Source organism: Engystomops pustulosus, chromosome 8 (genome assembly GCF_040894005.1).
Source record: "Engystomops pustulosus chromosome 8, aEngPut4.maternal, whole genome shotgun sequence".
NCBI lineage: Eukaryota > Metazoa > Chordata > Amphibia > Anura > Leptodactylidae > Engystomops > Engystomops pustulosus.
In genome coordinates, this window is record NC_092418.1 from 86,443,100 (window position 1) to 86,468,191 (window position 25,092).

General features: G+C 43.9%; 1 protein-coding gene and 1 long non-coding RNA gene across 6 annotated transcripts in view; one reads left to right on the forward strand and one right to left on the reverse strand.

Moving 5' to 3' along the window:
- ZNF385B (zinc finger protein 385B) overlaps positions 1-25,092 on the forward strand; it is a 389,492-nt gene that overhangs the window by 355,851 nt on the left and 8,549 nt on the right. For all 5 annotated transcript variants that reach the window (XM_072121590.1, XM_072121588.1, XM_072121589.1 and 2 more), the window contains 3 exons: positions 5,196-5,438; positions 6,251-6,429; positions 7,616-7,717. In XM_072121590.1, coding sequence (XP_071977691.1) covers positions 5,196-5,438; positions 6,251-6,429; positions 7,616-7,717 — 524 coding nt within the window. The remainder of the gene's footprint in view (positions 1-5,195; positions 5,439-6,250; positions 6,430-7,615; positions 7,718-25,092) is intronic.
- LOC140074728 (uncharacterized) lies at positions 19,252-20,467 on the reverse strand. Its single transcript, XR_011849261.1, has 2 exons — positions 20,253-20,467; positions 19,252-19,647 (listed from the first exon to the last, which is right to left on the reverse strand). It is a non-coding gene; the product is annotated as an uncharacterized lncRNA (long non-coding RNA).

Genomic DNA, 25,092 nt, shown 5'->3' on the forward strand with positions numbered 1-25,092 from the left:
TTCCTGGCAGGGAGTCTAGACCAGTATACAATTAGATGTCGTCATATTCACAGTAATTGCAGATCCTGGGCATCTTCCTAGCGGTAGCCCTAGTGTTTCCAAGCTTCAAGACAACAATGTTATTATGGATGCTCCTATCGTTGCTGTAATAAATCTTCTTGGTGCATCAGCGCCGGCTTGCATGCGACAGAAATTGGGGGGCGTGGCCGTCCGACAACCCAACAGATTCGGACAAACCGCGGAATTTAAAAAAGGATTTGTGTCGCAAGTTGAAGCACTCACATGCACCAGGAAGAAGGTGAACTCCAGCGGACCTCGGCGTAGCAGCGACACAAGCAGGAACTTGGGCGCTTGATGTTAGAACCGCGTATGAATCGCACCGACCCGAATCCTCATCGGACAACGCACCACGGGATCACGACGGGACCGGGTAAGTAAATCTTCCCCAATGTTTTGTTAGGTTGTATTTGTAAAAGTAACATCCACATGAATACCAAGACCCAATGGGGTTGATTTATCTATTTTTTTTCAGACAAAAATTTTGTCTGTGCATCTGTATTGCGCATCTTATATGCCTTGCATCACATTTATGAAAGGTTGAATACAATTTTCATACACTTTCACAACTAGTATAAAAAGAGAGCATGGGACACTCAATAACAGATACACAGGGCCAGCACTGGGCATACTCGGGCAAGTGCCAGGGCCTAGAGCTGCTGAGGGGGCCCATATAAGGCCGTACATAAAGAATCCATGGGGTGAGGGTGCTGTATTTAATGAATCAATGGGGTGAGGGGGCTGTATCTAATGAATCAATGGGGGTGAGGGGGCTATATCTAATGAATCAATAAGGGTGATGGGGGTTTATATAAAATAACCATGAGGGGGCTGTTTGGTATGATAAACTAGGGAATATCTTAGGGAACAGGAAACCATTTTAGTTTCTGAATTTTTAATGCCGCCATTTGAGTTTACTGCAAATGGGCCCCCTGAGGCTCTGTCGCCCAGGGGGCCTACTGAAACCTGAAGCCGACCCTGCAGGTATGTATCTGGCTATCTCTGAAGGTTAGTCAGCAGTGGCCATATTCAGTGTTTATTTACCATCCGCTGAAAGGAGTCTGTCATCACTCTTGACCATGTAAAACTATAGATGTAGTAGGTAACAGCCCAGGATATCTGTGTAACCATACCTTTCTATGTGTTGTTAGTAGCTACAGGACTGTGAAAAAGGGTATTTATATTCCATGATAGTTGATGGGCTTGGGGCAATGCACTGGTGTATGAGATCTCTGCACTGAACATGATAAAGCCCCGCCCGCCTGGATAACGGCTGTAGTATTCAAATAGAAGCCTGCTACAGCATGCACTCAGAGCACAGGGAGGGGCTGTGCTGTGAAATCTCTTCACTGAATATGATACAGCCCCGCCCCTCTGGATAACTGTATCCAAATAGAAACCTACTTCAACGGTAAGTGAAAGCAGATGAGGAGGAGGGACTTTGCTATAAGAATACAATCCAATCCAGAATACAATCCATATACAATCTTGTAATATTAATGCATTATTCACAGTCCTGCTGCTACAAAAACACACACACACAGTTATGATTATATAGATCTCCAGGAATGCTACCTAACACTGTGCACTGTTTCCCTTTAACATGTTCCCTACAAGGAGTTAATTCATGTTTAGTTAATTTTAGGGGATCATAACCTTACCAGTTATTGGGACTAAAAAAGCCAAAGTATGAGGCAACCCATGATAATACAGAAATTGTATAAGGTACATCATTGCCGTAGTGAGAATACCACCAGTCCCAGGGCCAAGTAACATGATATATGTATTATAGTGAGGGGCGAGTGTTCTCCATTGCAGTGTGCGAAGTATGAAGTGTCTTAATATACATATATTTAACCTCTATGCTGCCAATATATAGCTCATAATGAATGTGCTGCTTTGCTATAGCCCATAAATATATAATAATCGGTGCCTTGTATGTGGCACTTTATAAATACTATATAAAGAGTTGTCACATATATCCCTAATATTCCTGTACTGAAGTGTGTTCTTTCTCTACATCTCCCCTGAACACAACCCCAGCTATTTTAACACCAGGCTGCTCTATTTAAAGCCAACTCGCAGAATAATTGCATGTTCTCTGCCCCATACTAAGCCAAGCTAAAAATGAGCAATTCTCACATTACGTTCTGCTGTCGGCGGCTGTATTGCTTTAATATAAATGCCAGCTTGAACTATCTGTGACTCCGAAGCGTTTGCCATTTTAGCAGATTTTTATTCTTTTTACCTATGAATAGAATGGATAGATGAAATATCACCATTTACTGTCATATTTCATGGTTTTTGCAATGAAAACCTGTAGTTTAAGACAAACATGTACACCAATGGATCTATGTACTGCATAGATGTTCCAGATACGGTAAAGATGTGATAACTTGGTCAGGGCTGCGTTTTGAAGGCCAGTTTTAAAATCAAGTGCATGTGCATTTAAGTAGCAAGTGCATTTAAGTGAGAGGCAGAGACAATGGTACTAAATTAAGCCAGTCCTTACCGGGTGCCGGGTGTAGGTGCCTCCAATGTCCGGGGGATGACATTGGAGGCACATACACCCAGCACCCGGTAAGGACTGGCTTAATTTACTACCATTGTCTCTTGCTATACACAAACGAATTGCTACGTTTTAACTTATGAGGCTGCAGTGGGTTTCCATGTTCTATTTTTTCAACCAGTCCACTTCTGTATAATATCCCCTACATACCTCCATCATATGTCCGGGCATGACTGCTTTCTTTTCTGTGTTTTATCTGTATGTACCATGCATTAATCCATGGATTTTATTATGTAATGTCATTTAATTTATATTAATAAATATTGCATCAATTTCTATTTTCTGTACTCTTGAGGCTCTGCCCAATTTTTTCTCCTTACGAAGTGCAATAGGAGTGATATTTCGTCTCTCCCGGCAGCCTAACTGGTGCTACTTTTACACAGGGATATCTTATTTAATTTGGCTCCCTGTGTTGTATTTTCTGTTCCTCTTTTTGTTGATAATGAGTCTGTATACTGTACATCCAAAGTCCTCCTGCCTTATCTCTGCATCGGTGAAAAAAGTCCAAGACAAACACTGATTTAGTTTTCATGTTCTGTACAAGAATATCCTTCCTTCTTTACAGTTACTTAGGCTGTTAATCATTTTTTTAAGAAGCTCGGGGGATTTTCTTGGTCAGATTTGAATAAGATCTGATACAGATAAAAGCTCCGTCTATCACTTCTGTAGATGAATGTAATACAATGACTCAAAGGTAATCTGCATTTTGGCTAGCGCTGAGGTTCTGTATGCGGCGCTAGCACACATCTCATTTCAAGGATAAGACCTTTATCAAACATAGACAGAATGGGGTTTTTTTTTCTGTAACGAAAGATTGTGTGGCTGGATAAATGTAAAAAAAATGTAATTTAAGGCTCAATTTTAACTACAGCTCCCAATGCAGCCACTATATCGCCCCGGATAGACAGAGGGATGAAACTTATAATAAAGAGACTGTACATCTACTGAATAGGTACATTCGGTGGTTCAGTGAGTAGCACTTCTGCCTTGCAGCACTGGGGTCCAGGGTTCAAATCTCACCCAGGTCAACATCTGCAAAGAGTTTGTATGTTCTTTCCATGTTTGCATGGGTTTTCTCCAGGTACTCCGGTTTCCTCCCACACTCCGAAACATAATAGTAGGTTGTTTAGATTGTGAGCCCCATGGGGACAGGGACTGATTTGTCATGCTTTGTGCAGCGCTGCGTAATCTGTAGACGCTATATAAATAAAGAATTATTATTATTAGTGTATAAATAATAAAATGAAAAACACTATTTAGGTGGTTGGGATCGTCTGCCAGATTAGGCAGTTCACACCTGCGTTCGGACCTCTGTTATGTTCTGTTACTAAAACAATAATTATGAAAGTAACAGATCCGTTAAAATATCCATTGATTGCTATGGACTTTTAATGGCTTCTGTCATTGTCCGTTTCTAACCACATCTGTTAGGCTACAGTTATTTGAGGCAGAAAAAATCGCGTTGCAGCTTCCAACTAATTTTTCCGCTGAGATAACAGAAGCACTAATGGAAGCAGCGCAACCAAACACAAATGGAAGCCATTAAAAGTCCATCAATGTCCAAACGTGTGTGTGAACTGAGCCTTACAAAGACAGAGTTAGTAATCTAAAACAATCCATAGACATTACCAAAATATATTGCCTGTGTTTATCCAAAACACGATGAACTTAAATAGTAACTTTTGTTTTTGTAAAATGTTTCCACTGTTGCAAAACCGTAAAGCAAACCTATGAAATTACAAATGCATCAATGCAACCGGAGAAACTATACATTTCTTTTTGTTTTATGATTGAGGCCGACTGCAGACGAACATGTTCAGCCCTTCGAAACAGACCTGTATGTTAGTCCGATTTTAAAGAGGTGAACAAATTGCACAGGATAGGAGTCCATGCATCATATAGAAATACGATGCAAGGAGTCCCTGTCTGCTAGCCAATTGTAATACCAGATTCCCTTCATGTACAGTGTGTTCTGTCCTTGGGATCGGAACAACATATGATTCTATTTCCGCAGGCTGAACATGTTCGTCTACAGCTGGCCTTGTGGAATAGTATGCAAGATAAAAATAATCAAGATAAAATAAATTAATAGAAGCAAAAATATTATTTGTTACTCTGTTTTTGCCCTTAAACTTGTAAAATGTCAGGGAGATGAATTTCCAAAGTGCCCGTATAAATACATGGCATGCCCTACAATATTAGATGGACCATATTATTATACCATTCCCAGATTTTGGCCACCATAGGTTAATATTGACATGATCGCACATTAGAAGTTCTCAATTACAGGTTATGGTTCTATTTTTTCCTCCAGGAAATTAGTCATCTACTGAAAGTGACAATAACGCTGGGACATTTATGTACAAAAGAGAATAATCAGACAAATTATACTGGTGGAGCCTTTTCCTCCTGATGGATGAATAACACGATTCTTCCTTTTCAAACAATTTGCATTGCTGTGTAATTGCTTGTAAATGTCAAATGTCCCTCTAATAGAAGCTCTAGACAAATACTTGGTGACGAATGAGGACAGTGGCTAAATAGTTTCTATGTACTTTCTTCTTTCTAGGAGAAGAAGAACGATTAAAAGCCAGCAGTTCTGTTAGCCATAGTATGGCGGAGATAAGGTCTTTCATAGCCAAGTCAGAGGTTGCGTTGACGGCGGTAATACCGGCAGCACTTGTGAAGAGCACCAACGGCACTGCAGTCAACGCTTCTGAATCAGAAGAAGAGAAAGCCAAGAAGTTATTGTACTGTTCACTATGCAAAGTAGCAGTCAACTCTTTGTCACAGCTAGAGGCACACAACACAGGTATTGTATTGACATTTTCACCTGCGTACTGTTTCTAGCGGGATGCTGAATGTATTTGCCCTTGATTGGCTTCATTGTATAGGGGCAGCATGATGGCTCAGTGGTTAGCACTACAGCCTTGCAGCGCTGGGATCCTGGGTTCAAGTTCTATTCAGGTCAACATTTAAAGAGAGTTTCTGTGTCCTCTCCGTTTTTTTGTGGGTTTCCTCCCAAACTCCAAAGTATAGTGGTAGGTTGATTAGATTGTGAGCCCCATGGGGACAGAGACTGATTTGGCAAGCTCTGCGTAGCGCTGTGTGCGATACATAAATAAAGGAATCATTGTATTGTACTGTAATCATAGAGCTCCCTTTAGAGATAGCTATACGCAGGTAGAATATTATTGTGTATGTTAATAGATAGTCGATTTTGCGGCCAGATCATGGCCCCCAAAATGGTCAAGGTCTAAAATAAATAAGAAACCTCCTGTCCTGTCCTGATGGCCAGCTCCAGCTCATTGCACTGCCAAATGGCAAACGGGCTCGATTCTAAGTCTATAGACCTAATGAAGTCAGTCAGGTTTTCTCAGTACACGTTGAATGGAGTGTCATAGCATATGCTCGTTCATCACTCTATTCAATCTCCTCCTTACTGCTTCCCATAAGTGAAAAGGAACAGCGAGTGTCTCAGTATTCGAAGGGTTTCCAGTTATGGGACCCAAGGAATCAGAAAGTCACAACCTATATACTTTGAAATGGTGATTATGGCCACTTGTGAGATATCCCCTTTAATATCTGAAGATAATTTAGCACTTTTGCTTTAATTTATTTAAGGTTCTAAACACAAGACAATGCTAGAGGCTAGGAATGGTGCCGGTCCAATTAAATCCTATCCAAGATCCGGATCCCGACTAAAACTTCAAAATGGCAGCAAAGGTTCAGGACTACAGAACAAAACTTTCCATTGTGAAATCTGTGATGTCCACGTAAATTCAGAAATCCAACTGAAACAGGTATTGTAACTAAACATTTTAGCCAAAACCTGTCATGTCATAACCTTCTGTTTTTGCTTGGTCAGTCAGGCCATAATATTATAATATAGAATAATATGCTATAATTACATATAATCTTGTATGTAAAGTTATTTAAAGGGGAACTCTCATCATTCTTGAAATGACTGTTTTAGTAAACACTTCCACCCCAATGAAATCACATTTCTGGATGATCTTTGTGTTATCTTTCCTGCCAGGAATTAATCAATGAATTAAAATGGAGTAAAATCCTCGTCTGTTTACATATATGATTAAAGTATGGCTTTTGGTGGTTCCTTTGGTTAGATCATTGACAAGATATGATAGGTATTAAGCCATCTATAGAACAATAGGGGAATTCATTAAAGGGGTTTTCCCATGAACAGAAGTTAGGTCCTATCCACAGGATCGGGCCTAACTGACTGATCAGTGGGGTCTCAGTGATGAGACCCCACAGATCACAAAAACAAGGGATCCAATGGGATCCCATGTACCCCCATCAGACCCCTCGTTGTTCTATGAGAGTAATGGAGCCGACGCCGCGCTTGCCCGTTCTGCTCCATTAATCTCTATGGAGCTGACGGAAATCGGTAAGCGCGGCGCTCGGCAATTTCCGTCAGCTCCATTGAGAATAATGGAGAAAAACGGTCATGCATGGCCATCTGCTCCATTACTCTGACGGAGCGACAATGGGTGCGACAGAGATACATCTGACCACGCGTTTTCGTGATCTGTGAGGGAAGCCCACACTGATCACCAAGTTAGGCCCTATCCTGTGGATCCTAACTTCTGTTCGTGGGAAAACCCCTTTAAGACATGTGCTTTGGACGCGAGTCTCAAAGTTACCCCCACTGATGGGAATGCACCTGTATCTACTAAGAGTCTCTGGCTTCTCAGTAAATACTAGTGCAAACTCCATTTTGGGACCTGTAGACCAGATCTCATCTAGCAGAATTTTTTGATAAAGACCATTTTTCTGCGGGAGACTATAGTAAATCTGAATGTTCACACCCCTGCCCACCACCAAAACGCGCATCGCTTTACACCCTGATTTAGTAAAACTGGCATTCCCCTCATTATCTGATATATATATGTCATTTATATGTTAAAAAATACATTTGTTTACATAAATTTTAACTACATTGACTTGTATCTTGTATCATTTCAGCACATCTCCAGCAGAAGACATAAGGACAGAGTAGCGGGAAAGCCAATGAAGCCTAAATATAGCCCATACAATAAACTTCAGCGCAGTCCTAGTATTTTAGCGGTAAGTACGTTGACATAAATAACCTGCCAAAATTTCCGTGTCCATACCAATTAATAAGATAACAAGATCTTAATCCTTGCACATCACAAAGTCATAGACAAAAAGTACGATTTTATTGAAAAAAACCTTAAGTACCCTGTATAAAATTATCGAGAAGATCCAGATACAAATCATCTTCACAATATTGGTTTGTGGTCCTTACTAGAGATGAGCGAGCACTAAAATGCTCGGGTACTCGTTATTCGAGACGAACTTTTCCCGATGCTCGAGTGCTCGTCTCGAATAACGAACCCCATTGAAGTCAATGGGAGACTCGAGCATTTTTCAAGGGGACCAAGGCTCTGCACAGGGAAGCTTGGCCAAACACCTGGGAACCTCAGAAAAGGATGGAAACACCACGGAAATAGACAGGAAACAGCAGGGGCAGCATGCATGGATGCCTCTGAGGCTGCATAATCGCACCATTATGCCAAAATTATGGGCAACAGCATGGCCATGACAGAGTGACAGAATGAAGCTAGATAGCATCTAAAACATGCAATAATTGACCCTGACACTATAGGGGACGGCATGCAGAGGCAGCGGCAGCAGGCTAGAGAGTGGCATGGCGACATACCCTAAATGGACTCAGGCTTCAAACCAATGGGTGGCAGAGAGGAACCAAAGGAGGTGAGCAAGAAGCGCTCAAATAATATCGGTACATGATAAAAGTTTGCCAGTATATTTTGGGGATTACACAGCAGGGTGGCGACAAAGTTAACATGGAAGCCATGAAAACAACCCAAAATTCTGCCTGACACAGCTCGTTTGATAAGGGGACCATGTATGGAGGCAGTGAACTAGTAGTAGATTAAAGGTGCTGCAGTTAAAACTATGTTAGTTGGATCTTGGCATGGAGCTGGCGCTCCGCTGCCAGGCGAGCTTTCGCCAATCCAAGCCCCTGTCTCTAGGCTACTCCCCAAACAGCACTTCTAAGAACCTTTTGTATAAGATCAAGTGTAGTAGCGTTCTTATAAGTTTAGGATATGCCGGGTGAGGGGAATGTAAACAGATGCGCAAGAAGCGCTGAAATAATATCGGTAAATGATAAAAGTTTGCAAGTATATTTTGTGGATTACACAGCAGGGTGGCGACAAAGTTAACAAGTTTGATGTGGAATGCCCTGTAATAGCTCTTGGGCGGTGTGCCTTTTATCGCCTAGGCTCAGCAGTTTGAGCACCGCCTGCTGTCGCTTAGCGACGGCACTGCTGCTGTGCCTAGAGCTACCGACTGATGGCGCCATGCCCACGGATGGTAATTCGGAGGAGGAGGAGGGTTGGGAGGAGGTATAGTAGGCCTTTGAGACCTGGACCGAGGTAGGCCCCGCAATTCTCTGCGTCGGCAGTATATGACCAGCCCCAGGGTCAGACTCGGTCCCAGCCTGCACCAAGTTAAGTGTAGTAGCGTTCTTATAAGTTTGGGATATGGCGGGTGAGGGGAATGTAAACAGATGCGCAAGAAACGGCTGATGCGCATGGAGCTGGCGCTCCGCTGCCAGGCGAGCTTTCGCCAATCCAAGCCCCTGTCTCTAGGCTACTCCCCAAACAGCACTTCTAAGAACCTTTTGTATAAGATCAAGTGTAGTAGCGTTCTTATAAGTTTAGGATATGCCAGGTGAGGGGAATGTAAACAGATGCGCAAGAAGCGCTGAAATAATATTGGTAAATGATAAAAGTTTGCCAGTATATTTTGTGGATAACACAGCAGGGTGGCGACAAAGTTAACAACTTTGATGTGGAATCCATGAAAACAACCCAAATTTCTGCCTGACACACCTCGTTTGATAAAGGGACGATGTATGGAGGCAGCTATATGGACGACTTTTGGAGGTAGCAATGGAGACAACGTGTGGAGGCTGCTATGGAGACAATTTAATTTGGATAGTGCCTGTATGTGGCAGTCCCAAAAATTTTTCAAACCAGAGGAGCAGGTAGGTGGCCCTCCAGTAAAATGGAATAGATTGAGTGCCTGTATGTGGCAGTCCAAAAAAATTTTCAAACCAGAGGAGCAGGTAGGTGGCCCTCCAGAAAAATTGAATAGATTGAGTGCCTGTATGTGGCACTCCCAAAAATTGTTTAAAACAGAGGACCGGGTAGGTGGCCCTCCAGAAAAATTGAATAGATTGAGTGCCTGTATGTGGCACTCCCAAAAATTGTTTAAAACAGAGGACCGGGTAGGTGGCCCTCCAGAAAAATTAAATGCATAAAGTACTATAGCTAGAGCCAGTGGGCCCTGTCAAAAAATAGCCAGTTTCCTCTGCTTTACTGTACAAAGAGGAGGAGAAGGAGGAAAATGAGGAGGAGGAGGAGTGGATCAATTATTCAGGTTGAGCTTCCTTCACCTGGTGGAGATTGGAAATTATGAGAAATCCAGGCTTTATTCATCTTAATAAGCGTCAGCCTGTCAGCGCTGTCAGTCGACAGGCGTGTACGCTTATCGGTGATGATGCCACCAGCTGCACTGAAAACCCGCTCGGACAAGACGCTAGCGGCAGGGCAGGCAAGAACCTCCAAGGCGTACAGCGCCAGTTCATGCCACATGTCCAGCTTTGAAACCCAGTAGTTGTAGGGAGCTGTGTGATCATTTAGGACGATGGTATGGTCAGCTACGTACTCCCTCACCATCTTTCTGTAAAGATCAGCCCTACTCTGCCGAGACTGGGGACAGGTGACAGTGTCTTGCTGGGGTGACATAAAGCTGGCAAAAGCCTTGTAAAGCGTACCCTTGCCAGTGCTGGACAAGCTGCCTGCTCGCCTACTCTCCCTCGCTACTTGTCCCGCTGAACTACGCACTCTGCCGCTAGCGCTGTCAGAAGGGAAATACTGTTTCAGCTTGTGCACCAGGGCCTGCTGGTATTCATGCATTCTCACACTCCTTTCCTCTGCAGGGATGAGAGTGGAAAGATTTTGCTTGTACCGTGGGTCCAGGAGAGTGAACACCCAGTAATCGGTGCTGGAATAAATTCTTTGAACGCGAGGGTCACGGGATAGGCAGCCTAGCATGAAATCTGCCATATGCGCCAGAGTACCAACGCGTAAGAATTCACTCCCCTCACTGGCCTGACTGTCCATTTCCTCCTCCTCCAACTCCTCCAACTCCTCTTCTTCTGCCCATACACGCTGAACAGTGAAGGACTCAACAATGGTCCCCTCTTGTGTCTCGCCAACATTCTCCTCCTCTTCCTCCTCATCCTCCTCCACCTCCACCTCCTCCGATATGCGCTGAGAAACAGACCTGAGGGTGCTTTGGCTATCAACAAGGGAATCTTCTTCCCCCGTCTCTTGTGACGAGCGCAAAGCTTCCGACTTCATGCTGACCAGAGAGTTTTTCAACAGGCCAAGCAGCGGGATGGTGAGGCTGATGATGGCGGCATCGCCACTGACCATCTGTGTTGACTCCTCAAAGTTACTCAGCACCTGACAGATATCAGACATCCACGTCCACTCCTCATTGTAGACTTGAGGAAGCTGACTGACCTGACTACCAGTTCTGGTGGAAGTTGACATCTGGCAGTCTACAATCGCTCGGCGCTGCTGGTAAACTCTGGATAACATGGTCAGTGTTGAATTCCACCTCGTGGGCACGTCGCACAACAGTCGGTGAGCGGGCAGTTGGAGGCGGCGCTGCGCTGCCCTGAGAGTGGCAGCATCTGTGCTGGACTTCCTGAAATGCGCACAGATGCGGCGCACCTTCGTGAGCAAATCAGACAGATTGGGGTATGTCTTGAGGAAACGCTGAACTATCAGATTTAACACATGGGCCAGGCATGGCACATGTGTCAGTCTGCCGAGTTGCAGAGCCGCCACCAGGTTACGGCCGTTGTCACACACAACCATGCCTGGCTTCAGGTTCAGCGGTGCCAGCCACAGATCAGTCTGCGCCGTGATGCCCTGTAATAGCTCTTGGGCAGTGTGCCTTTTATCGCCTAGGCTCAGCAGTTTGAGCACCGCCTGCTGTCGCTTAGCGACGGCACTGCTGCTGTGCCTAGAGCTACCGACTGATGGCGCCGTGCCCACGGATGGTAGTTCGGAGGAGGAGGTGGAGGAGGGGTGGGAGGAGGAGGAGGCATAGTAGGCCTGAAACACCTGGACCGAGGTAGGCCCCGCAATCCTCGGCGTCGGCAGTATATGACCAGCCGCAGGGTCAGACTCGCTCCCAGCCTCCACCAAGTTAACCCAATGTGCCGTCAGCGATATATAGTGGCCCTGCCCGGCAGCACTCGTCCACGTGTCCGTGGTCAGGTGGACCTTGTCAGAAACGGCGTTGGTCAGGGCACGGATGATGTTGTCTGACACGTGCTGGTGCAGGGCTGGGACGGCACATCGGGAAAAGTAGTGGCGGCTGGGGACCAAATACCGAGGGGCGGCCGCCGCCATGAGGTTGCGAAAGGCCTCGGTCTCTACTAGCCTATAGGGCAGCATCTCCAGGCTAAGCAATCTGGAGATGTGCACATTAAGGGCTTGGGCGTGCGGGTGGGTTGCACTATATTTGCGTTTCCGCTCCAGCGTCTGGGGTATGGAGAGCTGAACGCTGGTGGATGCTGTGGAGGATCGTGGAGGCGACGATGGGGTTTTTGTGGCAGGGTCCTGGGCAGGGGGCTGACTATCAGCTGACACAGGGGAAGGAGCAGTGGTGTGCACGGCCGGAGGTGAACGGGCTTGTTGCCACTGAGTGGGGTGTTTAGCATTCATATGCCTGCGCATACTGGTGGTAGTTAAGCTAGTAGTGGTGGAACCCCTGCTGAGCCTGGTTTGGCAAATGTTGCACACCACAGTCCGTCGGTCATCCGGTGTTTCCTTAAAGAACCTCCAGACTTCTGAAGATCTAGCCCTCGCCGCAAGAGCCCTCGCCACGGGAGCTTCACTAGTTGACACATTTGGCGCTGATGCACCAGCTCTGGCCCTGCCTCTCCGTCTGGCCCCACCACTGCCTCTTCCAACCTGTTCTGGTCGAGGACTCTCAGAAGCACTGTTCACCCGGCCTCTCAACCCAGCTTGGGTCTGTCACCTCATCATCCTCCGATCCCTCAGTCTGCTCCCCCCTCGGACTTCCTGCCCTGACAACAACTTCCCCACTGTCTGACAACCGTGTCTCCTCATCGTCGGACACCTCTTTACACACTTCCACTACGTCAAGGTCGAAGGTCATCATCACCCACAGACTGTGACTGGTGGAAAACCTGGGCATCGGAAAATTGCTCAGCAGCAACCGGACAAGTGGTTTGTGACTGTGGGAAGGGTCCAGAAAACAGTTCCTCAGAGTATGCCGGTTCAAATGCCAAATTTTCCTGGGAGGGGGCAGACTGGGGGGGAGGAGGCTGAGGTGCAGGAGCTGGAGGAGTGGCGATTTCGGTGACATGGGTGGACTGCGTGGAAGACTGACTGGTGGACAAATTGCTCGAAGCATTGTCAGCAATCCACGACATCACCTGTTCGCACTGTTCTGGCCTCAACAGTGCTCTACCACGAGTCCCAGTAACTTCAGACATGAACCTAGGGAGTGTAGCTCTGCGGCGTTCCCCTGCTCCCTCATAAGCAGGTGGTGTCTCACCCCGCCCAGGACCACGGCCTCTGACCCCTGCAGTAGTTGGACGCCCACGTCCCCGCCCTCGTCCTCTACCCCTAGCCCTCGGGTTAAACATTTTTAAAATGAGAGTTATAACTTTAATTTTTTTTACTTTTTTTTGTGTTTTTTGTTTTTTTTTGTGTTTTTGAGTTTTTAAAACCAAACGATGCTATCCTATTGCTATGGCTATTTTCTAGCCAAGTATGAAAGCACACTACTATGCCAGATGAGATGACACTGAGTTATTAAACAAAATAAACGTAAAATAAAAAAGGACAAATGGCAGACTGTGCCTAATTGAAATCCAACCCCTACTAAATTTTCCCACTTCGGTCTTTGCAATGGATATGTGCGTCACTAAGCGCAAAACACAGCGGTCGCAAGTCTCACTACAAATTGCTCACAATTGGCTAGTAGATGCACTGCAGCAAGTACAGCCACCAGCAGATCAACCAGAAATCAAATATATAACGCTACTGTAGGCGTAAGTAAGCCGTTTGGATTCTCCTATGGCTATTTTCTAGCCAAGTATGAAAGCACACTACTATGCCAGATGAGATGACGCTGAGTTATTAAACAAAATAAACGTAAAATAAAAAAGGACAAATGGCAGACTGTGCCTAATTGAAATCCAACCCCTACTAAATTTTCCCACTTCGGTCTTTGCAATGGATATGTGCGTCACTAAGCGCAAAACACAGCGGTCGCAAGTCTCACTACAAATTGCTCACAATTGGCTAGTAGATGCACTGCAGCAAGTACAGCCACCAGCAGATCAACCAGAAATCAAATATATAACGCTACTGTAGGCGTAAGTAAGCCGTTTGGATTCTCCTATGGCTATTTTCTAGCCAAGTATGAAAGCACACTACTATGCCAGATGAGATGACGCTGAGTTATTAAACAAAATAAACGTAAAATAAAAAAGGACAAATGGCAGACTGTGCCTAATTGAAATCCAACCCCTACTAAATTTTCCCACTTCGGTCTTTGCAATGGATATGTGCGTCACTAAGCGCAAAACACAGCGGTCGCAAGTCTCACTACAAATTGCTCACAATTGGCTAGTAGATGCACTGCAGCAAGTACAGCCACCAGCAGATCAACCAGAAATCAAATATATAACGCTACTGTAGGCGTAAGTAAGCCGTTTGGATTCTCCTATGGCTATTTTCTAGCCAAGTATGAAAGCACACTACTATGCCAGATGAGATGACGCTGAGTTATTAAACAAAATAAACATAAAATAAAAAAGGACAAATGGCAGACTGTGCCTAATTGAAATCCAACCCCTACTAAATTTTCCCACTTCGGTCTTTGCAATGGATATGTGCGTCACTAAGCGCAAAACACAGCGGTCGCAAGTCTCACTACAAATTGCTCACAATTGGCTAGTAGATGCACTGCAGCAAGTACAGCCACCAGCAGATCAACCAGAAATCAAATATATAACGCTACTGTAGGCGTAAGTAAGCCGTTTGGATTCTCCTATGGCTATTTTCTAGCCAAGTATGAAAGCACACTACTATGCCAGATGAGATGACGCTGAGTTATTAAACAAAATAAACGTAAAATAAAAAAGGACAAATGGCAGAATGTGCCTAATTGAAATCCAACCCCTACTAAATTTTCCCACTTCAGTCTTTGCAATGGATATGTGCGTCACTAAGCGCAAAACACAGCGGTCGCAAGTCTCACTACAAATTGCTCACAATTGGCTAGTAGATGCACTGCAGCAAGTACAGCCACCAGCAGATCAACCAGAAATCAAATATATAACGCTACTGTAGGCGTAAGTAAGCCGTTTGGATTCTCCTATGGCTATTTTCTAGCCAAGTATGAAAGCACACTACTATGCCAGATGAGATGACGCTGAGTTATTAAACAAAATAAACGTAAAATAAAAAAGGACAAATGGCAGACTGTGCCTAATTGAAATCCAACCCCTACTAAATTTTCCCACTTCGGTCTTTGCAATGGATATGTGCGTCACTAAGCGCAAAACACAGCGGTCGCAAGTCTCACTACAAATTGCTCACAATTGGCTAGTAGATGCACTGCAGCAAGTACAGCCACCAGCAGATCAACCAGAAATCAAATATATAACGCTACTGTAGGCGTAAGTAAGCCGTTTGGATTCTCCTATGGCTATTTTCTAGCCAAGTATGAAAGCACACTACTAAGCCAGATGAGATGACGCTGAGTTATTAAACAAAATAAACGTAAAATAAAAAAGGACAAATGGCAGACTGTGCCTAATTGAAATCCAACCCCTACTAAATTTTCCCACTTCGGTCTTTGCAATGGATATGTGCGTCACTAAGCGCAAAACACAGCGGTCGCAAGTCTCACTACAAATTGCTCACAATTGGCTAGTAGATGCACTGCAGCAAGTACAGCCACCAGCAGATCAACCAGAAATCAAATATATAACGCTACTGTAGGCGTAAGTAAGCCGTTTGGATTCTCCTATGGCTATTTTCTAGCCAAGTATGAAAGCACACTACTATGCCAGATGAGATGACACTGAGTTATTAAACAAAATAAACGTAAAATAAAAAAGGAAAAATGGCAGACTGTGCCTAATTGAAATCCAACCCCTACTAAATTTTCCCACTTTGGTGTTTGAGGTGGATATGTGTGCCACTAAGAGCTAAACACAACGGTAGCAAGTCCCCCTGCTAATTCCTCACAAAATGGTACTAGATGCAAATAAAAAAAAAAAAAAAAAAGTAGAACGTTATTGTAGCCCTAAGAAGGGCTGTTGGGTTCTTGGAGAATCACTCCTGCCTAACACTATTCTAATAGAACAGCCTAACGCTTTCCCTGACCAGCAGCAGCTCTCTCCCTAGCGGCATCCAGACACAGAATGATCCGAGCAGCGCGGGCAGCGGCTAGTCTATCCCAGGGTCACCTGATCTGGCCAGCCAACCACTGCTATCGACGTGTAAGGGTACCACGTCATGCTGGGTGGAGTGCAGAGTCTCCTGGCTTGTGATTGGCTCTGTTTCTGGCCGCCGAAAAGCAAAACGGCGGGAGCTGCCATTTTCTCGAGCGGGCGAAGTATTCGTCCGAGCAACGAGCAGTTTCGAGTACGCTAATGCTCGAACGAGCATCAAGCTCGGACGAGCATGTTCGCTCATCTCTAGTCCTTACATTTCTTAATTAGAGACTAGAACAACAAAATGCTCCTGATAAAGAAACGGCTTCCACGTGACGTATGGTTGCAACTCTTATGCAGATTTTATGTGACACCAAGGAAACAGACATCAATGAAACCATGTCATTAGAATTTTGATGTCTAACCACCTTTCATTTTTCCCTATTTTTTTGTAAATTAATTTGGTAGGCTAGTATGAACTTGAGAGCAGATGAAAGAAAAATTAACTGGGGGATACAACTACAAAGGGTTTGTTTGTAGTCTGTTACCATAGAGACACAGATCAGTTAAAATGGTTTCCGACAAGCTAGAGTTCTCTAGCTGGTCAGAAAACATTTTAATGTGTGTCAATTAAGAATTGGGCCACAGCCCCACATTTATTGAAGTGTTTTTCTGTCTGACTTTGCACTAGAAAGAATGTGCAGACTGCATGGACATGTATTTATAAAGTGTCTTGCCAGTTGTGTGCCATTGTGTCAGTGAAGACAAAAAATGTGCACCAAAATGAGCGAGTTAGTGCTTAATTAGACTGTGCGCCACAATTCTGCAAAATAAACAAAGTGCACACAAAAAAAAAAGGTGCACTCTTCCAGAGCAGGGCAAGAGGCGGCAGATTCATGAAGACCATGTGACACATTTTATGAATCTGCTTCCCTCAGCACACTCCACAGGCAAACTGCACATAGTGGAGTTTGCACTATTCTTGATAAATGTGGGCCACAGTATTTAATGGAGAAGCAGGATGTTTGAAACCTTACACCATCAAATTGCGAGAACCTCTGTTGGATAGGGAACAGCAATAAAACTTTGTAAAACTCCTTTAAAGAAGGTTACCAATGGTGGTTGGAGACCCAGTCCTTCTGATCCGTTTAGAGATGAGAAGTCCAAAATGTTAGGTTCTGTGTACTCCATTCAGGAGCTCCACCGAACCTGGACGTTTTGTTTAGTAGGCTACAGAGCAGCTAATCAGGCAGCTTTACAACCCTATCAACTAGGCATGGCTGTGAATGGCCAGGTTGACACCCTACAGCCTTCTCTGCAGCCTATCAAACAACATGTCCGGGTTAGGCGGAGATGCTGAACGGAGGAGGCCAAAGTCCGGGACTGCTTGTTGGTTAAATTTAAAGCCAACAGATCTGTTTAATATCTAACATATAAAGCTGAGTGTATGTGTGTGTGTCCGCTAAAGGAATCTGCACCGTCAAATTTACAGTCACTTGTCTACTGCTGCTGTGGCAGTTGGACGCTGAGCCATAATTGGTTGCTGTTCTGCCATAGGTTATTAATATGAGCTCTAAGCGTTGATAGCTTACTATAGGCAATGAGTATAATACAGCTTAGGTGTGAGGTAAGATGTGAAGTAATATGTGAGGTAATATGAGGTATTATGTACCACCATATACAGGAGCCATTGTCTGCTGTTGCAATAAGCAACTCATCACAGCTCAGCTTCTACTTTGCCACAAGTCTTTAATATGAGATCTGAGCTTTGATTGGTTACTATAATCAATGAGTATAATACAGCTTAGGTGTGAGGTAAGATGTGAAGTAATATGTGAGGTAATACGAGGTATTATGTACCACCATATACAGGAGCCAATGGGGCAGATTTACTTACCCGGCCCATTCGCGATCCAGCGGTGCATTCTCTGCCCTGGATTCGGATCCGGCCGGGATTCATTAAGGTAGTTCCTCCACCATCCACCAGGTGGCGCTGCTGCGCTGAAAAGCATCGGAATGCACTGGAGTTCACCGAGCCGGGCTGAGTGAAGGTAAGTGCAAGCTCCGCGACAGATTTTTTTGTTTTAAATGCGTCGTTTTTTCCGAATCCGTTGGGTTTTCGTTCGACCACGCCCCCCCCCATTTCCGTCGCGTGCATGCCAGCGCCAATGCGCCACAATCCGATCGCGTGCTGCAAAATCCCGGGGCAATTCAGGGGAAATCGGCACAAATCGGAAATATTCGGGTAACACGTTGGGAAAACGTGAATTGGGCCCTTAGTAAATGACCCCCATTGTCTGCTGTTGCTGCTGTGGCAGTTGGAAGCTGAGCCGTGATTGTTCGCTGTTCTGTCACAGGTCATTAATATGAGCTCTGAGCTTTGATTGGTTACTATAGGCAATGAATATAATACAGCTTAGGCTGTGTTCACACACTGCATTTTGTTTGCATTAACGCATGAGGTTTCATACGCATTACAACAGCTGAGAAGAGGAAATTTGCCTAATTGCATTGCTGTCAACATTGCATTTACAAAACACAAGATTAACACGTGTAAACAAAGTGTTAACACATATATTTGATAACAAAATGTTAACACAATGTTGACAGCAATGTAATTAAGCAAATCTCCTCTTCTCAACTGTTGTGATGTGTTTCAAAATACATGGGTTAACATAAACAAAATTTAACATGTGAACGCAGTCTTAGGTGTGAGGTAAGATGTAAAGTAATATGTGAGGTAATATGATAACCACCATATACAGGATCCAATGTCTGCTGTGGCAATAAGCAACCAATCAGAGCCCAGCTTCTATTTTGCCACAGGTCATTAATATGAGCTCTGAGTTGTGATTGGTTACTACAGGCCATGCATATAATACAGGTTAGGTGTTAGGTGAACTAATATGTGAGGTAATTTGATATACCTCTATAGATAGACATACAAACAAACAGATAAATAGACCGACAGATAAATAGATAGACATATAGATAGATAGACAAACATAGAGATTTTGTTATAGCCGAAATCAATGGGTGCTACAGCTAGTATTTAATACATTTGCCTTTATTTTATATAGTGGTAGCAGCTGGGGACGTGTACAGACAAGGGGACTAGATGGGGGTAGAATTCTTTCTGATGTACTTTTCTCTACCTACCAACATTTTTATTACTCACTTGATTGTACTGTATAGAACGTAACATACGGTGCACTTACTTCAATAGAAAGTACATTAACTAATGCATTTCATACTGTTGGGCAATTTGTTTTAAATGTACTCGTGATGGACTTTCCAGGGCATTTGGAAGAATGTAGAAAACTTTCAATATTGTGGAGCCTCAGCGGTAGAGTCTGTAATAGCTTTGGCTGTGGATAGCCACTCCTTTGTGCTCTCTGCAGGGGTCAAGTGCTCCAATCAGCAACCTGCTGAACCAGATTCCGCACTAAAAGAAAATGAAAAAAGATGCAATCAGGCTTGTAATATAGGAGGCCACATTGAAAGAGGTTCTGCAATTTAGAAATAAAGTGGAGGTCTTTAGAAACACTGAAACACTGTACTTCAAGTGCGAACACTACGATCATTTGAAATGAACATTCTCCTACAACATGGCAGCTCATTGCTCGACAAGGGAGAGTATAATACTGTGATACTGTGCCTTATATCCTGAGTGTGCCTTACATATCATACATCGCTCCCATTAGAGTTTATTTCTAGCACTTTCTAATGAGTAGGAATGTAACCCATGAGTTATCCTGAGAAGTTGCCAACACCAGTGATTTGGGTCCAAAAAGATTTGCTACTGCTACCAGCCTCAAATGCTACACATGGCACCGAGCCCCCAACCTAATTTTTCCGGTGACCAATAAAGGCTTCCAACCTCTGACAATTAATGGTTCAAAGGAACCTATCATCAGAATTTTACCCAATGTTGTCCCAATGACCAATATGTTGTGAAGCAGATTCACACCTTCCATATTATGCTACATGTGCAACAATCCCCACCAGGGCCTTTTTTTGGTGGCTGGAGGAAGCCAGGTCCCTAAATACCTGAGTGGCTGGCTAGTGCGGCCTAGTGTACGGCGATGGTCACTGTGCTTGGTATCAGGAACAGAGGCCTAGTCCACAGCCTGGCAGGTCCCCAGCAGGTGGCGTGCATGAAAATTGAGGTAGAGGCTTAGAGTCCTGCTGCTTTGGGGATGGTCTTTTGAAAGGCAGCATGTCACAGACAGTTCTGCATCCTGAGCTCCCTCTAGAAAAATACCTTCCGGACTGACCCTGGAACTTTCCAGTCACAACGGGTTTTATATCTTCCCCTTTTTATGTGGCAGCTCCCTTATCCAACCAGTTTGCTTCTCACATTACAATTATACAGAACATTCTATTGGTCAATAGTACTTCACAGGCAGTCTTACCGCTGCATTACCATGATTCTACACTGGAGGCCCTCAGTGAGTTGATCCCTATCACAGATTTACCTTTTGCATGGAGGGAGATTTAAATTTGGCAACACCTGATTAACATTTGAGTTGGTAGGGATGTTGCACATGTCCAATTTCTTTACATTTTTGCGGTACGGTCTATTCATAGAAGTCCATGGGAATACAAAATAAATGGCCTACATACACTGTTTTCCAGTGTCTACGGCCCATTTTTGAGGTGGAGTACCCAGGACACCATGTGTATTTGGTGGTGGTATCATCCCGAAGATCAACCTTAGACCTCATTGTGTGGACAGATATACATCCCCGTAGACACCAATGGCACGGGGCATGAAACAGGGAGCTTTCTTTATCTTTGGTCGTAAAAATGCCCGAGCGGCTCTATTTCTGACAGAGAGGGGAGGGGTGAGCAGCACTCATCCTCCCTCCTCTCCAGGGCGCTGACATGTGTTCATCCAGGCTAAGGCTGGGCACGCACACATCACTGTGAATGTACCCTTAAAGTCATAAACAAATTGGTCAAATAAAGTCATGAAGGTGAAATGTTTAGTACTAAAGTCAAGCTCTCCACACTTCTGAATATTGACTCTGTTGTGACTGATATCATGCATCAGACTTCAAGAGAACTAGTTAATGATGTCCCTGAATTTCAGTGCTAAACCCAATTTACATCTCACCTCAAAGTTGATTTTTTGGATGATGCCACCACACTGGACCATGAGAGAAACATCAACTGGAAGGTGTTAACCTGACAACATACTGGAAGTGGTTTCTTAGGTCAAACTCTGCTGCTAGGTTTTCTTTAAAGTTCTAGTACAAAGTTAGCAAGTTACCCCCTATCCACAAGCTGACGAGGGTTTGCGGTCTGATGAATCCGTGCTTCATTGCTATGCCGGTTACTTTTGTAGTTACATTCTGTTCCAGACATACATTGTATTTCTGTTCTTTGAACACAATTAATACTCTAACACATACCAATTTTCTTTAATTGTGTTTCTTCTGTGCTGGGCTGAATGAAGCATTGAAATGCTTTTCTTTCTTCAGCGCGGTATCAATGACAACCCAAGATTCTGACATCTCCTTAACTTCCAGGCAATGACTTGCGGTAGCAGCATTAGACACGCCGCCTGTGAGATGTGTGACTGCTGACTCACTAGATGTGTCATACCTTATCATTCACTGAGGAGAAATTGGCAGCTGTAGTCATCCTGGGATCACACTCTAGACAGATTCTCAAATCACCACATCACATAGCACATCAGTCAGTCAGAACTGTTAAAGGGGATGACCCTTCGAAAATTAGTTTTAAAATGATTCCTCCAGCTGTGATAAACTTCACAAGGGATCTATTTAACTCATGGATCCCCTAAACACTGCTAACACTGACACTGTCCCCTCCCTCACTGCTCTGCAATTTTTTTGTAGGACAGACCATTCCCTGATGAACCCCTTAAACTGAACCTGCCAGCAGAAATTGGCCTAATAAACCACTACCAGTGTGTTGCCAAGCAGCTGAACACATTCCATATCATGTTTCTTTCATGACCCAGTGTGGTGGCATCATCCAGAATATTAAGTTTGAAATGAGATCTAAATTGGTTGCATTAAGTCAAGGAGGCGGACATTTAACACTGCAGTCAAGTTCTCCCTTCTTCAGAAAGCCCCCATTTCTCTAAATGATGGTCCTCATCCAGAGACATCACTAACCAGGTGTCCAGAAGTCTGATGCATTATGTCACTCACAGAGGAGGAGGCTTCAGAGCTCCCACCTTGACTTCAGTGTTAAATTCTCCTTTTCCTTGACTTACTATACAACCAATTTACATCTTATTTCAAAGTTGATTTTCTGGTTGATGCCATCACACTGGACCTTGAAAGAAACAAAAACTAGAAGGTGTTACACTGCTTGACAATATTCTTCTAGACACATTGGGGCTCATTTACTAAGGGGCCGCGGAGCGCATTTTCGTCGGGTTTCCTGACTATTTCCGTTATGCGCCGAATTGCCCCGGGATTTTGGCGTACGCGATCGGATTTTGGCGTATCAGCGCCAGCTTGCACGCAACAGAAATTGGGGGGGCGGGCCGTCGGACAACCCGACGGATTCGGACAACGCTAGGGATTTAACATTTAGAAATGTGTCGCAAGACACGCACTTACAAGCACCGGGAAGAAGCCTTCTAAGTATTTCATAGGGGTTAAAATAAAATGGAGGTGCATTTTTGACAATGTCCTTAGTTGACTTAATTAAAGTATTTTTCCAAAAATCTATACATTATTCAAAGAATAAAATGCCAGAATGCCGATACCCCATAAGTGGTGGTAACCAGCTGTGTGGGCACACGTCCTGGCAGAAGCATAACTTGAAGCTGATGGGCCCAAGTGTAAAGTCTGTGCCAGGCCCCCCGACTACAATGTATAGCTTATAGTACTCACCTTCTCAAATGGGAAAGTGGGCCCAATTGCGTTGTCACATTGTATAGAATGTAAAATGTTTATTTTTTTGGAAGTGTGGACATATTAGTGTTTATTAACTGTGTTCACTGTACAGGTCCAAATGTATTACATATTTATAGTACCGATTGTTACCCCGTGCAGTTCTATTATGTCCATCGGGAAGGGGTTAAGTTAACCCCTCTCTGTTGCTGCAGTCATCTCCATGATAATCCCCTTCCCTTTTAAAGGAAATTCGTCAGCAGTTTTGACCATTCATAGCTGCAGACAGCGTTAAGCATTGGACCTGGAGATCTTTGTGACCATACCCCTGTGTTTTTTATTAGTTGAGACAGGCCTGTAAAAAATGCATTTATATTCCAGGATTATAGCTTGCACTCTGGTGCACTGGTGTGTGAGATTTCTGCACTGTTCTACTATACAGCCCCTCTACCCTGTGTAACTGCTGTAGTGTTCAAACAGAAGCCTACTACAACAAGGGAAAGGGGCTTTGCCGCAGTTCAGTGAAAAGATCTCACGCAGCAGTGTACCAGAGTTCTTTAGATCCAACTACAATCCTGGAATATGAAATCACATTTTTTACAGTCCTGCTTCTACTAGCAACACACAAAGGTGTGGTTATACATATCTACAGGACAAGTATCTAACACTTTATATAGCTCTGTATGGTCAAAACTGCTGACAGATTTCCTTTAAATTATGTTTAATTTTTTTTAATAAATTAAATCTACTGTGTACTACACCTCCATGTGCCTCTAGTGTTATACAGAGCCATGAATATATTAGAGAACTCATAAGTGGTAACACATGGAGTCCTTACTGCTGTTATTGTACATTGGAACTGGATTTTTTAGCCCTAACCGCTAACAACAGGTCTAGAATCCTTTTCAGTATGACATAAACAGCCCCTTTCCCCTGTAAGAACACAAGTTCTAATCCCGCAAACTGAATGGATTTCGAGACATTTCAATAGACTGCGTGCCACAGGTGTGAGGAAATGTGTTATGGAAAAAAAAGAGAAAATGCATTAATTACGTTGATTATTTTCCGTGCAATATTCAGAAAGTGCTAATTGCTTCATTTTAAGGACTATAATTAAATTTTCTAGTTTATCAACATTTTAGTGTTTGTTAGAGTTAGGGTCAGAGGCAACAGAACTAATATTATAACTAGAATGTTTTTGAGCACAACACAAACCCGTCTTCACAGCCCAATACAGCTAATATTGCCAACAACAGAGTCAATAAACCACAAAAAGAGTGTGTGCATAGGCAAAAAAAAAGATTTTTTTTATATTAGACACAACATACACTTAACCAATCTCAGTTAAAAAGAAGTAATAAAGGAGTATAATCAAGTTCGGGCTTGGACACCGGTGAAAGCACTGGTGGGCCCCGACAACTGATGACGCCGCCCCCGGCTGGAACCGGCTCCTCCCCCTGCTTCATTTAATCAGGATTTTAATTCTATATGTGTTAAAGGAAACTGACATGGTTGAAATCAGTGATGATGCAGAGAGCTATGAGCTCTCCACATGCTGTGAGAAGGAAATAAAAAAATTAAAAAGTCACCTTTCCCCATTCCACCACATTCACCTTCACCTTTTGTGTCTTCTCCTATGAGCATAGCTGTGAAGTCGGCAGCTGCAAAGACTTCATCATTATATGTCAACTTCTGCTGCAGTGATCCACTTTCACCCAGCATGGGACCTACTTTAAAATCTGGGATTGTCCCATTCAATCCAGGGTGGTGGGGAGGTTTGTTAGTGTATATATGGTAAAGATTTTGCACTGGGGCCTCAGCAGCTTCAGGTTACACCTCCGACTGAACTTATCACTCCACTGATACAGAAGACATGATACTAGGTATTATCGTTCATAGTCCCAGTAGAATGTCACCAACTGAACAAGTGATTATCATCATGACGTGTGGATATGGGATGGACCCCCACTTTATTTTAAAACAGTTTAGACAAGAGAAAAACACGGAGTATG